This window comes from Macaca fascicularis, chromosome 7 (genome assembly GCF_037993035.2).
Source record: "Macaca fascicularis isolate 582-1 chromosome 7, T2T-MFA8v1.1".
Taxonomy (NCBI): Eukaryota; Metazoa; Chordata; class Mammalia; order Primates; family Cercopithecidae; genus Macaca; species Macaca fascicularis.
Genome location: NC_088381.1, coordinates 141,076,687 through 141,088,953, shown reverse-complemented (window position 1 = coordinate 141,088,953; position 12,267 = coordinate 141,076,687). Strand labels below are relative to the sequence as shown.

The window sequence follows — 12,267 nt, the reverse complement described above, 5'->3', positions numbered from 1 at the left end:
CAAAGTCTGTCACCCTGGATAGAGGGCACAATCATAGTTCACTGCAGCCCCAAAGTCCTTGGCTCAAGTCATCCTCCTGCCTCAGCCTCCCAAGCAGCTGGGACTATAGGCATGCACCACCACGCCTGGCTAAGTTTTGTATGTTTTGTAGAGATGGAGTTTCACCATGTTGCCCAGGCTGGTCTAGAACCCCTGGGCTCAAAGGATCCTCCCACCTCGGCCTCCCAAATAGGTGGGATTACAAGTGTGAGCCACCACACCCAGCCTTAAAATTTCTCAATAATAGATCTTGCATATTATCTTTTTTTTCACTCCTCTAAGCTGTCACTTTATTCACTTAAAATATCTATTTCTTCAGAAGCAGGAACAGGGACTGCTGGCCCTCAGTTTTATTCACTTAAAATATCTATTTCTTCAGAAGCAGGAACAGGGACTGCTGGCCCTCAGTGCCCCTGCCTTCCTCTGCACAGCCTGAGTACAATGTATGTAAGGAGGGGTAACCTGAGCTGGAGAGGGCCTGGAGCCACATCAGACCCATCCACCCAGTTGTTGGCCTACAACTGGCTGTGGATCCAAAGGAAGGTAGAGGTCAGCTCAGTCTACACATGCTACTGCTCAGTGCCTACCTGGTCACGGGAGACTAACACATGGTAAAGGTCAAGGGCTTCTTGGAAGGCAGTCAGCAGCCTGTGCAAGATGTTCTCCACACTGCTCAGCTTAAGGGGAGCTGGGGGCAGGACCTCAGCTGGCACCTCTGCTTCACCAGTGTCCAGGGCTTGCACAATTCTTGTTTACTTATAGATATTTCATCTTTTTTGCTGCTATCATAAATGGGACCTGTCCTTTTATTATGTTTTCTAACTAGTTGTTTATGTGAAGGTTATTGATTTATGTTTTCATTTTATTTTACTTTTTTGAGACGGAGTTTCGCTCTCGTTGCCCAGGATGGAGTGCAATGGTACAATCTCGGCTCACTGCAACCTCCACGCCATTCTCCTGCCTCAGCCTCCTAAGCAGCTGGGATTACAGGCACCCACCACCACGCCTGGCTAATTTTTTGTATTTTTAGTAGAGGTGGGGTTTCACTATGTTGGCCAGGCTGGTCTCCAACTCCTGACCTCAGGTAATCCACCCACCTCAGCCTCCCAAAGTGCTGGGATTACAGGCATGAGCCACGGCACACAGCCAGGGTATTTTTGTTTAATTTTGTAATCAATTGCCTTACCAAACTTACTGAGTAATTTGAATTGGTTTTCGGTTAGTTCTAAAACAAAGTAAACAATCATTTTATCTACAAATATTGGTAATTTAACCTTCTTTTCCAAATTACATAGTTCTTATTGCTTTCTCTTATTTAATTGTGTTTGATAGTCCCTCCAGAGCAATGCTAGATAATTGGTGATAAAGAAAACTTTCATTTCAGCCAGGCACAGTGGCTCACGCCTGTAATCCCAGCATTTTGGGAGGCACAGGCAGGTGGATCACCTGAGGTCAGGAGTTCAAGACAGGCCTGGCCAACATGGTGAAACCTCTGCTCCACTAAAAATACAAAAATTAGTCAGGCATGGTGGCAGGCGCCTGTAATCCCAGCTACTTGGGAGGCCTTGAGGCAGGAGAATTGCTTGAACCCGGGAGGCGGAGGTTCCTGTGAGCTGAGACCACACCATTGCACTCCAGCCTGGATGACAGAATAAGATTCTGTCTCAGAAAAAAACAAAAAAAGAAGAGAAGAGAAGAGGAGAAAAGAAAACCTCCATCTCATTCCTGACCTTAGTAGGCAAGCTTCTAGTTTCCCTATGAGGATGACATTGGCCTTTAGAATGAGATGCATACATTTTATAATGTTAGAGATTTATTTATTTACTTATTTTTAGAGACTGGAGTGCAGTGGTGCAATCATAGCTCACTACAGGCTTGAATTCCTGGGCTCAAGCCATCCTCCCACCTTAGTCTCCCATGCAGCTAGAACTACAGGCACACACCACAATTAGCTAATTTATTTTTTGTAGAGGCAACGTCTTGTTATGTTGCACATGTTGGTATCCAACTCTCAACCTCAAGCTATTTTCCTACCTTAGCCTCCCAGAGTATTGAGATTATAAGCATGAGCCACCACACCTGACCCCATCTATTTGTTTTATTAAGGAATTTGATCAAGAACACGTGTGGAATCATCCAATGCCTTTTAGCAAGTACAGAGATGGTGATCTAGTGATATGGCAACTTATAATGAAGCAGTCTTCCATTCTGCAAACCAACTCCACTTGGTCAAATGTATTATTATGGCAGGGTGCGGTGGCTCACGCCTGTAATTCCAGCACTTTGGGAGGCCAAGGTGGGCGGATCACGAGGTCAGCAGATCAAGACTATCCTTGCCAACATGGTGAAACCCTGTCCCTACTAAAAATACAAAAATTAGCTGGGTGTGGTGGTGCGCACCTGTAGTCCCAGCTACTTGGGGGATTGAGGCAGGAGAATCTCTTGAATCCAGGAGGTGGGGATGGCAGTGAGCTGAGATCATGCCACTACACTCCAACCTGGGCGACAGAGTGAGACTCAAAAAAAAGTAGTATTCTTTTTATCTATTGCTGAATTCTCTTAATATTCTGTTATTCTTGGCCGGGCGCGGTGGCTCAAGCCTGTAATCCCAGCACTTTGGGAGGCCGAGACGGGCAGATCACGAGGTCAGGAGATCGAGACCATCCTGGCTAACCCGGTGAAACCCCGTCTCTACTAAAAAGTACAAAAAACCAGCCGGGTGAGGTGGCGGACGCCTGTAGTCCCAGCTACTCGGGAGGCTGAGGCAGGAGAATGGCGTAAACCCGGGAGGCGGAGCTTGTAGTGAGCTGAGATCCGGCCACTGCACTCCAGCCTGGGCGACAGAGCGAGACTCCGTCTCAAAAAAAAAAAAAAAAAAAAAAAAAAAAAAAAAAATTCTGTTATTCTTTTGAGATCAATAAATATAACTGACCAATAGTTTTCTTTTACTTGGTAACTTGCAAGGCTTTAGTTATCAATGTTATGCTGGCTTCTTTAATTAATTAATTAATTAAAATTAATCTGGAACCTTTTTTCTTTTTATATGTTCTGGAACACCTAGTATTAGAGTTACCATTCCTTAAATAAATGTTTAACAGAATTTCCCCATGAATCCACTGGGGCCCAGTACTATTGTTATTTGTGCAGGTGGGGTGGAAACTTCTTTGTAACTTTCTGTATTTCTTCTTTGCTCTGTTTAAATTTTCTCTCTCTTCAGGGGTCAGTTTTGATAATTTTTTTTCTAGAATATCATCCATTTCACATAGATTCTAATATTTGCTTCTTTTGTCTGTAGTTATTTCCTTTAACCCTCTACCAAAGAAATAACTCTCCAATTTATTTATTAGTTTTACTGCCTCTTTGAATTTAAGAGCTAGTGCAATTGTTTACAAACTATATTCTGCCACTTGAGCTGAGAAAAAGGCCAGGCTGGCACATCTCTGAGCTTCACTATTCTCTTTGACAGACCAGATCCACTTTTTTCTGTATTATATATGAAAATTTCATATAAGATTTCGTTTGAAAGAAAAAAGAGTCACCGAAAAAAAATACAGAAGTATGAAAATCAATTACTCTGGTTTTTATACATTCTTTTTTTTTTTTTTTTTTTTGAGACGGAGTCTCGCTCTGTCGCCCAGGCTGGGGTGCAGTGGCCAGATCTCAGCTCACTGCAAGCTCCGCTTCCCGGGTTCCCGCCATTCTCCTGCCTCAGCCTCCTGAGTAGCTGGGACTACAGGCGCCCGCCACCTCGCCCGGCTAGTTTTTTGTACTTTTTAGTAGAGACGGGGTTTCACCGTGTTAGCCAGGATGGTCTTGATCTCCTGACCTCGTGATCCGCCCGTCTCGGCCTCCCAAAGTGCTGGGATTACAGGCTTGAGCCACCACGCCCGGCCTTTATACATTCTTAAAACCCTTTCTTAACATTTTGATTCAGACTTCTACTAGAAGAATATATAATCTTCAAAAAGGCTTAGAATTAACTGCAGTCTTAAGTTCTTTCAGTTCTACTTATTATAAGCAAGGAGCAACAGAAGAATGTCTCAATTAGTAATACTGACTTGTCTTTTATATACCAAGTATGACCTAAATGTGGAAACAATTAAAACTTCAGAGTAATTCTTCAACAAAGTACATGGCTTTAAGTGATGGCTACAGAGCACAAAGGTAGTTAATTCTGAAAGAAAGACCAAAAATTGCACGACTTACCCCAAGTAAATGAATGAAAAAAAGAACAGCAACAATAGAGATGATATAATAAGCCAGGCATGGATGACCTAGAAAAGAAAGCATTTCAATATAATTAATAGGTCCCACAACCCTTAAAAAGTACAAATTTTTTTTTTCTGAGACGGGGTCTCACTTTGTCGCCCAGACTGGAGTGCAGTGGCGTGATCTCAGCTCACTGCAACCTCTGCCTCCTGGGTTCAAACAATTCTTGTGCTTAAGCCTCCTGAGTAGGTGGAACCACACATGTGTGACACCATGCTAGGCTAATTTTTGTATTTTTAGTAGAGATGGGGTTTTGCCATATTGCCCAGGCTGGTCTCAAACTCCTGACCTCAAGTGATCCGCCCGCTTCAGGCTCCCAAAGTGCTGAGATTACAGATGTGCACCACCACGCCCGGCCCACATCTCTCTTTAAAACAACTTTATAAAATAGTACAACTTGGGAAAGGCCAACAGAATGGCTTTACCTAGATACTGGTACTTCGTGGACAGTTGAATATTCTTTTTTTTTTTTTTTTGAGATGGAGTTTCACTCTTGTTGCCCAGGATGGAGTGCAATGGCGTGATCTTGGCTCACCACAACCTCTGCCTCCTGGATTCAAGCAATTCTCCCACCTCAGCCTCCCAAGTAGCTGGGATTACAGACATGCACCACCATGCCTGGCTAATTTTGTATTTTTAGTAGAGACAGGGTTTCTCCATGTTGGTCAGGCTGGTCTTGAACTCCCAACCTGAGGTGATCTGCCTGCCTTGGCCTCCCAAAGTGCTGGGATTACAGGCACGAGCCACCGTGCCTGGCCAACATTTGAATATTCTAAATTAAGTTGACTATCCAATACAACAAAGTTGTTTCTGGTGTTCTTCCACAAAACTTTTCCAACGTTTTGTTACAAAAATGTTCAAACACACAGAAAAATTTAACAAATTTTACAGTATATACTCATATATCACCCAGAGTCTACCATTCATATTTTGCAGTACTTGGTTTATAAAATTTCTTTCTAGCTCCTCATCCATTAGTCTTTGTTATTATTAATACATATCAAAGTAAACTGAGAAGTCAGGCGTGGTGACACATGCCTGTAATTCCAGCACTTTGGGACGCCAAGGTGGGCAGATCATGAGGTCAGGAGTTCAAGACCAGCCTGGCCAATATGGTGAAACCCCGTCTCTACTAAAAATACAAAAATTAGCCGGGCGTGGTGACACACGCCTGCAGTTCCAGCTATTCAGGAGGATGAGGCAGGAGAATCACTTCAACCTGGGAGGCAGAGGTTGTAGAGAGCTGAGATCGCGCCACTGCACTCCAGCCTGAGAAATAGAGCGAGACTCCATCTCAAAAAAACAAAAAAAGTAAGCTGAGAACACTTGTATATTTCCCTCCAAATACTTCAACTTTAGCCTAAATTTTATCTCACTCTTTAAAACTTGTCTGTCTTGGCCAAGACAGACATTAACAGTGGGAGATGTACGCTGGGATTCCATATTAAGCTTTAAATTAAGGACCAGAATAAATATTAAATAATTGAAATTCTCATCTTTCTTGAGAGATGCTTTTCACCTTGGTTTTTGGCAAGGGAAGAAGGAGATGTTCTTATTTCTTTTTTTAATTTTATTTATTTATTTTTGGGAGATGAAGCCTCACTCTGTTGCCCAGGCTGGAGTGCAGTGGCATGGTCTCAGCTCACCACAACCTCCACCTCCCAGATTCAAGCAATTCTCCTGCCTTAGCCTCCCGAATAGCTGGGATTACAGGCACCCACCACCACGCCCAGCTAATTTTTGTATTTTTATTAGAGACGAGGTTTCACCATGTTGGCCAGGCTGGTCTTGAACTCTTGATCTCAAGTGATCCACCCTCCTTAGCCTCCCACAGTGCTGGGATTACAGGCGTGTGCCACCGTGCCCGGCCTAATTTTAATTTTTTTAAACTGTACCTTATATGAGCCCCCAAATTTTTATTTATTATTTTTTGAGATAGGGTCTCACTGTGTTCGCCCAGGCTGGGGTACAGTGGCATGATCATAGCTCACTGCAATCTCAAACCACTGGGCTCAAGCCATACTCTCACCTCAGACTCCCTAGTACCTAGGACTATAGGTGTGGGTACGCCACCATGCCTGGCTTTTTAAATTTTTTTTTTTTTTGTAGAGGTGGGGGGTCTCACTGTGTTGCCCAAACTGGTTTTGAACTCCTGGCTTCAAGTGATCCTCTGGTCTCAGATAGATTGGTGAAAGTCACCATGCCCAGTCTTGTTTATTTTAAAAATAACATTTTTCTGAATCAAAAGTAACATATGCTTATAACATTTAAGAAACACTAAAAGAAGAAAACTATTCTAATGGGCAGTGACAACCAAAATTAATACCAACATTTCCCTTTCAGGCCAGGCACAGTGGCTCACGCTTGTTATCCCAGCAGTGTGAGAGGCTGAAGCAGGTGGATTACTTGAGGTCAGGAGTTTGAGACCAGCCTGACCAACATGCCAAAACCCCATCTCTACTAAAAATACGAAAATTACCCAGGCGTGGCGGCGGGCTCCTGTAGCCCCAGCTACCAGGGAGGTTGAGGTGGGAGGATTGCTTGAACCCAGGAGGTGAAGGTTGCAGTGAGCCGAGATAGCACCACTACATTCCAGCCTCGGTGACAAAGTGAGACTCTGTCTCAGAAAAACAGTATGAAACAAAACAAAACCATTTCCCTTTCAGACATGTTTTCTATCTGCATGTATAGGCGTGTGTAAAGACCCTTTAACAGTGAGAATCAACTAGTGTACTGTTTACATTCTGCTTTCACAAATGTAATGTTTTATTACAAACATATTCTCATGCCACCAAATATTATTTGAAAATATGATTTTTTTTAAGAGACCGGGGTCTCACTATGTTTCCCAGGCTAGACTGGAAAACCTGGGCTCAAGCAATCATCTTGTCTCAGGGTCCCAAGTAACTGGGTCTACAGGTGCGTGCCACTGCACCTGGCTTGAAACTTTTATTTATTTATTTATTTATTTATTTATTTAGAGATGGAGTTTTGCTCTTGTTGCCCAGGCTGGAGTGCAACGGCACAATCTCACCGCAACCTCTGCCTCCCAGATTCAAGCGATTCTCCTGCCTCAGCCTCCCGAGTAGTTGGGATTACAGGCGCTTGCCACCATGCCCGGCTAATTTTTTTGTATTTTTAGTAGAGATGGGATTGCTCCATGTTGGTCAGGCTGGTCTCGAACTTCCGATCTCAGGTGATCTGCCCACCTCAGCCTCCCAAAGTACTGGGATTACAGGCATGAGCCACTGCACCCAGCTTAAACTATGATTTTTAAATGACAAAATAATAGTCTACTCACATGGATAAACCCACAATTGAACTTTTGCCTTATGCATGGAATCTGTATTGTTTTCCCTTTCTTTCCCCAATTTTAATTTATGCTAAAATGAACATCCTACTTCACAAATATTTTTCTGCATTTCCAATTCCTTCTTTAGAATATATCATAAAAGCAAGATTACTAAATCAGTGTACAAACTTTTTGTAATTACTGATTTAATTTGGCTTAGTTACTTGACAAAAAAGACTAATCTTGACAAAGGCAATATGCCAAATATGTTAATTTGTTATTTTCACATGCATTTCTTTTATTACTATGTTATACACACACGTTAAAACAGGGCTTTCTCATCTTGCAAAAATCCCTAGTTCTGCTTTCCTGTGCTAAAGGATGTGAAAGAAAACAGCCCTGCTTCAGTACACGACAGTATCTTCTCTAAACCCTAAACCGTCAAGGCCAGAAATCATCTGGCTTTACTAAGTTATAGTTCCTTTTATAACAAATTATGTATAATAATTAACTGCCTTTTCTGTTTCTAACATTTTAAGGTTTGGTCTTTTAGCTTCTAGGGCTTGCCATAGACATTGCATAACCAACCACTGATAGGAGAAATCCTCAGGGTTTATTTCCAAACAGGCTCTGGCAAGTTACTGATCTCTGACTCAAAAGCTCCTTTTACTAATATTGGGAGTCAAAGTAAACAACTTGTTTCTATATAATTGTTTGTGCGTGCTAAGACTTGAACATTAAAAAACATCACAACACAAATGAACAAGTCAATGTGGAAATCTGGCTGAATACAAACCTCTTAAACTGTCTAAAATGAAGGATAGGGCTGGGCGTGGTGGCTCAGGCCTGTTGTCCCAGCAGTTTGGGAGGCTGAGGCCAGTGGATCACCGGAGGTCAGAAGTTCGAGACCAGCCTGGGCAACATGGCAAAACCTCGTCTCTACTAAAAAGGCAAAAATTAGCCAGGCATGGTGGCGGGTACTGGTAATCCCAACAACTTGGGAGCTGAGGCAGGAGAATTGCCTGAACCCAGAAGGCGGAGGTTGCAGTGAGCCAAGATCACACCACTACACTCCAGCCTGGGCAAGAGACTGAGACTCTTGTCTCAAAAAATAAAATAAAACAAAATGAAGGATGGATAAAAGATGCACAAATGTGACAAAAAATATATTAAGAAAGATTCCAGATAAGATGGAGTAAAGCACATTCCACTCTCTCTGTCCCACTGAACACAGTTACAAAACCTGGGCAGAAAGCAGGCAGCAGCTGGTTGCAAAAGATGAAAAGTAACTAGAGGTAGGTGAGCTGGGGAATTAGAAGCACTAGCAGTGAGCCTACCATTTTTTTTTTTTCCTCCATCTGTACTCAATACAACCTGAGTGGGCATTAGCAAGACAATGGGAGCTCCACAAGACCTCTAGTTCTGGCTTGAGGATCAGGAAAGAGCTCTCCTAACACCCAGAGAGTGTAAAAATCCAGTTTTTCTTCCTTTTTTTTAGAGACAGAGTCTCGCTCTGTCACTCAGGCTGAAGCGCAGTGGCACAATCTCAGCTCACTGCAACCTCCGCCTCCCGGGTTCAAGCAATACTTCTGCCTCAGCCTCCTGAGTAGCTTGAACTACAGGTGCCCGCCACCGCGCCCGGCTAATTTTTTGCATTTTAGTGAGACAGGTTTTCACCGCGTTGCCCAGGCTGGTCATGAACTCCTGAGCTCAGGCAATCCGCCCACCTCAGCTTCCCAAAGTGCTAGGATTACAGGCATGAGCCACAGCGCTCGGCCTTCTTTTCCCCTTTTCTCCATTCTTGTATGCCCAGTCCTCACACAATCCTCTGGTGATGGTAATGTGGGTGGCAGAAGCCTAAAATTCAGAGGGAGGGAATCCTTTTTCTCTGACTGGAGGAATGGCAGTTCCAAGAGAGTGGGGCAAATAGCCCTTGCTTTATTTCTCTCTCTCCTCCCACATTTTGGCCCTGACTTCAGGAAGATAAAGCCCACTTTGAGCTGCAGGAATGGAAAAGGGAAGCCCAAGAAACCACAGGGAGATCACAGAAAGAGAGAAACTCATTAAAGCAATCTCTTAAAGCTGTTTATAAACTTGTGGGTCCATTCCCAAGGTGAGCGGGTATGGATGTGATCCTCAACAGCACACACCAACCCTGACGACCGAATTACAAATAGAACACCACTATACCAGTCCCAGACTGGTGACTGGGTGGCATATACATGGGGCAGATCTGAGCAACACTGCAAAGGCTTTGAAAAATGAACTGATAATGTAACCACAGTTCACACAAGGCTGGCTGGACCTAACCCAGTCAGATCAACTGGCCAATAAAACAAAAATATCAACATCCTCGGAGCATAAAAATGCTCCAAGAAGTAAGGGCAAACCCTCTTAAAATGAAAGGAAAGTTTTAAGTTTCAGAATAAAAAAATGTAAAGAAGGGCTAAATAGGAATTTTAGAACTAAAAATAAAATAACCAAAAACATTTCACTGAATAGGTTTAGTAACAAAATGCAAATGTCAGGAAACTTGAAGACAGATCAATAGAAATTATCTAACCAGAACAATAGTGAAAAAAATTGGAAAATAAACAGAGCCTCAGAGACCTGTGGAATAAAAAGTTATTTGTGTCGTCACCCCCAGAAGAGGGTAAAGAGCCAGGCGTGGTGGCTCACATCTGTAATCCCAGCACTTCAGGAGGCTGAGGGAGACGGATCACTTAAGGCCAGGGGTTTGAGACCAGCCTGGCCAACATGGTGAAACCCCACCTCTAATAAAAACACAAAAATTAGCTGGCCATGGTGGCACATCTTTGTAATCCCAGCTACTTGGGAGGCTGAGGCTGCAGTGAGCTGAGATCACATTATTGCACTCCAGCCTGGGTGACAAAGCAAGACTCAGCCTCAAAAAAAAAAAAAGGGGGGGGGGGGCCGGGTGTGGTGGCTCACACCTGTAACCCAGCACTTTGGGAGGCCCAGGCAGGCAGAATACTTAAGGTCAGGAGTTCAAGACCAGCCTGGTCAATGTGGTAAAACCCCGTCTCTACTAAAAATTAACAATATTAGCCAAGCATGGTAACAGGCACCCATAATGCCAGCACTCTGGGAGGCTGAGGCAGGAGAATAGCTTGAATCAGGGAGGCAGAGGTTGCAGTGAGCCAAGATTGCACCACCGCACTCCAGCCTGGCTGACAAAGCAAGACTCAGTCTCAAAATCAAAAAAAAAAGAAGAAAAAAAAAAGCCGAGTGTGGTGGCTCACACCTGTAACCCAGCACTTTGGGAGGCCCAAGCAGGCAAAATACTTAAGGCCAGGAGTTCAAGACCAGCCTGGTCAATGTGGTAAAACCCTGTCTCTACTAAAAATTAACAAAATTAGCCAGGCATGGTAACAGGCACCCATAATCCCAGCACTTTGAGAGGCTGAGGCAGGAGAATCACTTGAACCAGGGAGGCAGAGGTTGCAATGAACCAAGATCGCAACACTGCACTCCAGCCTGGGTGACAGAGTGAGACTCCAACTCAAAAAAAAAAAAAAAGAAGAGAGTAAAGAATGTGGTACAGAAAAATTTTGAAGAAATAATGGTTGAAAATTTTCCAAATTTGGTAAAGACATAAACCTAGAGATTCAAAAAGCTCAGTGAACTCCGAACAGAATGAACAAAGAAATCCTCCCACAGTTCCATAACTGCTGAAAAGAAAAAGAAAATTTTGAAAGTGACCAGAACAAAACAATGTATTACTTATAGAAGAACAGTGATTCAAATGACTGATTTTTATCAGAAACCAGGGAAGCTAAGAGAAAGTAGAATAGCATTTTTTAAATGCTGAAAAAGGGAAACATCAAGACAATTTTCTGCCCAGTAACAATATCCTTCAGTAATAAAGGTAAAATTAAAACATCCTAAGGTGAAGAAAACTTGAAACAAATTGAGGTCAGCTGACTTGCTCTAAAAGAATTACTAAAGGAAGATGTTCAGACAGAGGGCAAATAATACTAGAAGAAAACAGCTGTCCTGGCATAGCGGCTCACACCTGTAATCCTAACACTCTAGCTTAGGTGACAAAGCAAGACTTCACCTCACACACACACACACACACACACACACAACCCCAGCAAAGCAGTCCTACTGATGATAATGAAATGGTATAAAGGATAAGTCGTTCAATTTACATGCTACCAGGTATCTGAGTAGAAGAGATATGCAAAGCAGAAAACAAACCAACCACGGGCCCTTCTGGGCTAAAAATACTCCATTAAAAGTTATGTTTAAGGATGAAAATTTAAACCATGAGATTAAAATATAATTTCCCAAGAAGTAATGGGAGAGACGAAAAAGTCCATCATCTGAGAATCATGGCTGGTTAGCTTTAGGAAACTGCAAAGAGGACCAAAGTAGGAAGAAAAGCAAAAGCCAGAATCAATGTGAAGCGGGAGGCAATAAATAAGTCAAATGGCAATAAGGTCCAGAAAAATCAGGTTCAAAAACATCAGCAGATACGACCAAAGGAAAAACTGGTAACCACATGATACGCAGTTTCCATGGAGGCATGAAAAGAGAACCCACACTTCAGGGAGCTGAGGACTGAATGTGAGAGGAATCTTATGTAATAGCTGTGTGTGTCAATCCAGGCCAAACTCTGTACTCAAATATCCATTCTGACC

At 43.1% G+C, this 12,267-nt stretch overlaps 1 protein-coding gene across 4 annotated transcripts in view; it reads right to left on the bottom strand.

Annotated features, from left to right (window-relative positions):
- The window catches only part of PSEN1 (presenilin 1), an 80,314-nt gene that overhangs the window by 26,219 nt on the left and 41,828 nt on the right, over window positions 1–12,267 (bottom strand). For all 4 annotated transcript variants that reach the window (XM_015453975.4, XM_073997701.1, XM_005561705.4 and 1 more), the window contains exon 6: window positions 4,246–4,313. In XM_015453975.4, coding sequence (XP_015309461.1) covers window positions 4,246–4,313 — 68 coding nt within the window. The remainder of the gene's footprint in view (window positions 1–4,245; window positions 4,314–12,267) is intronic.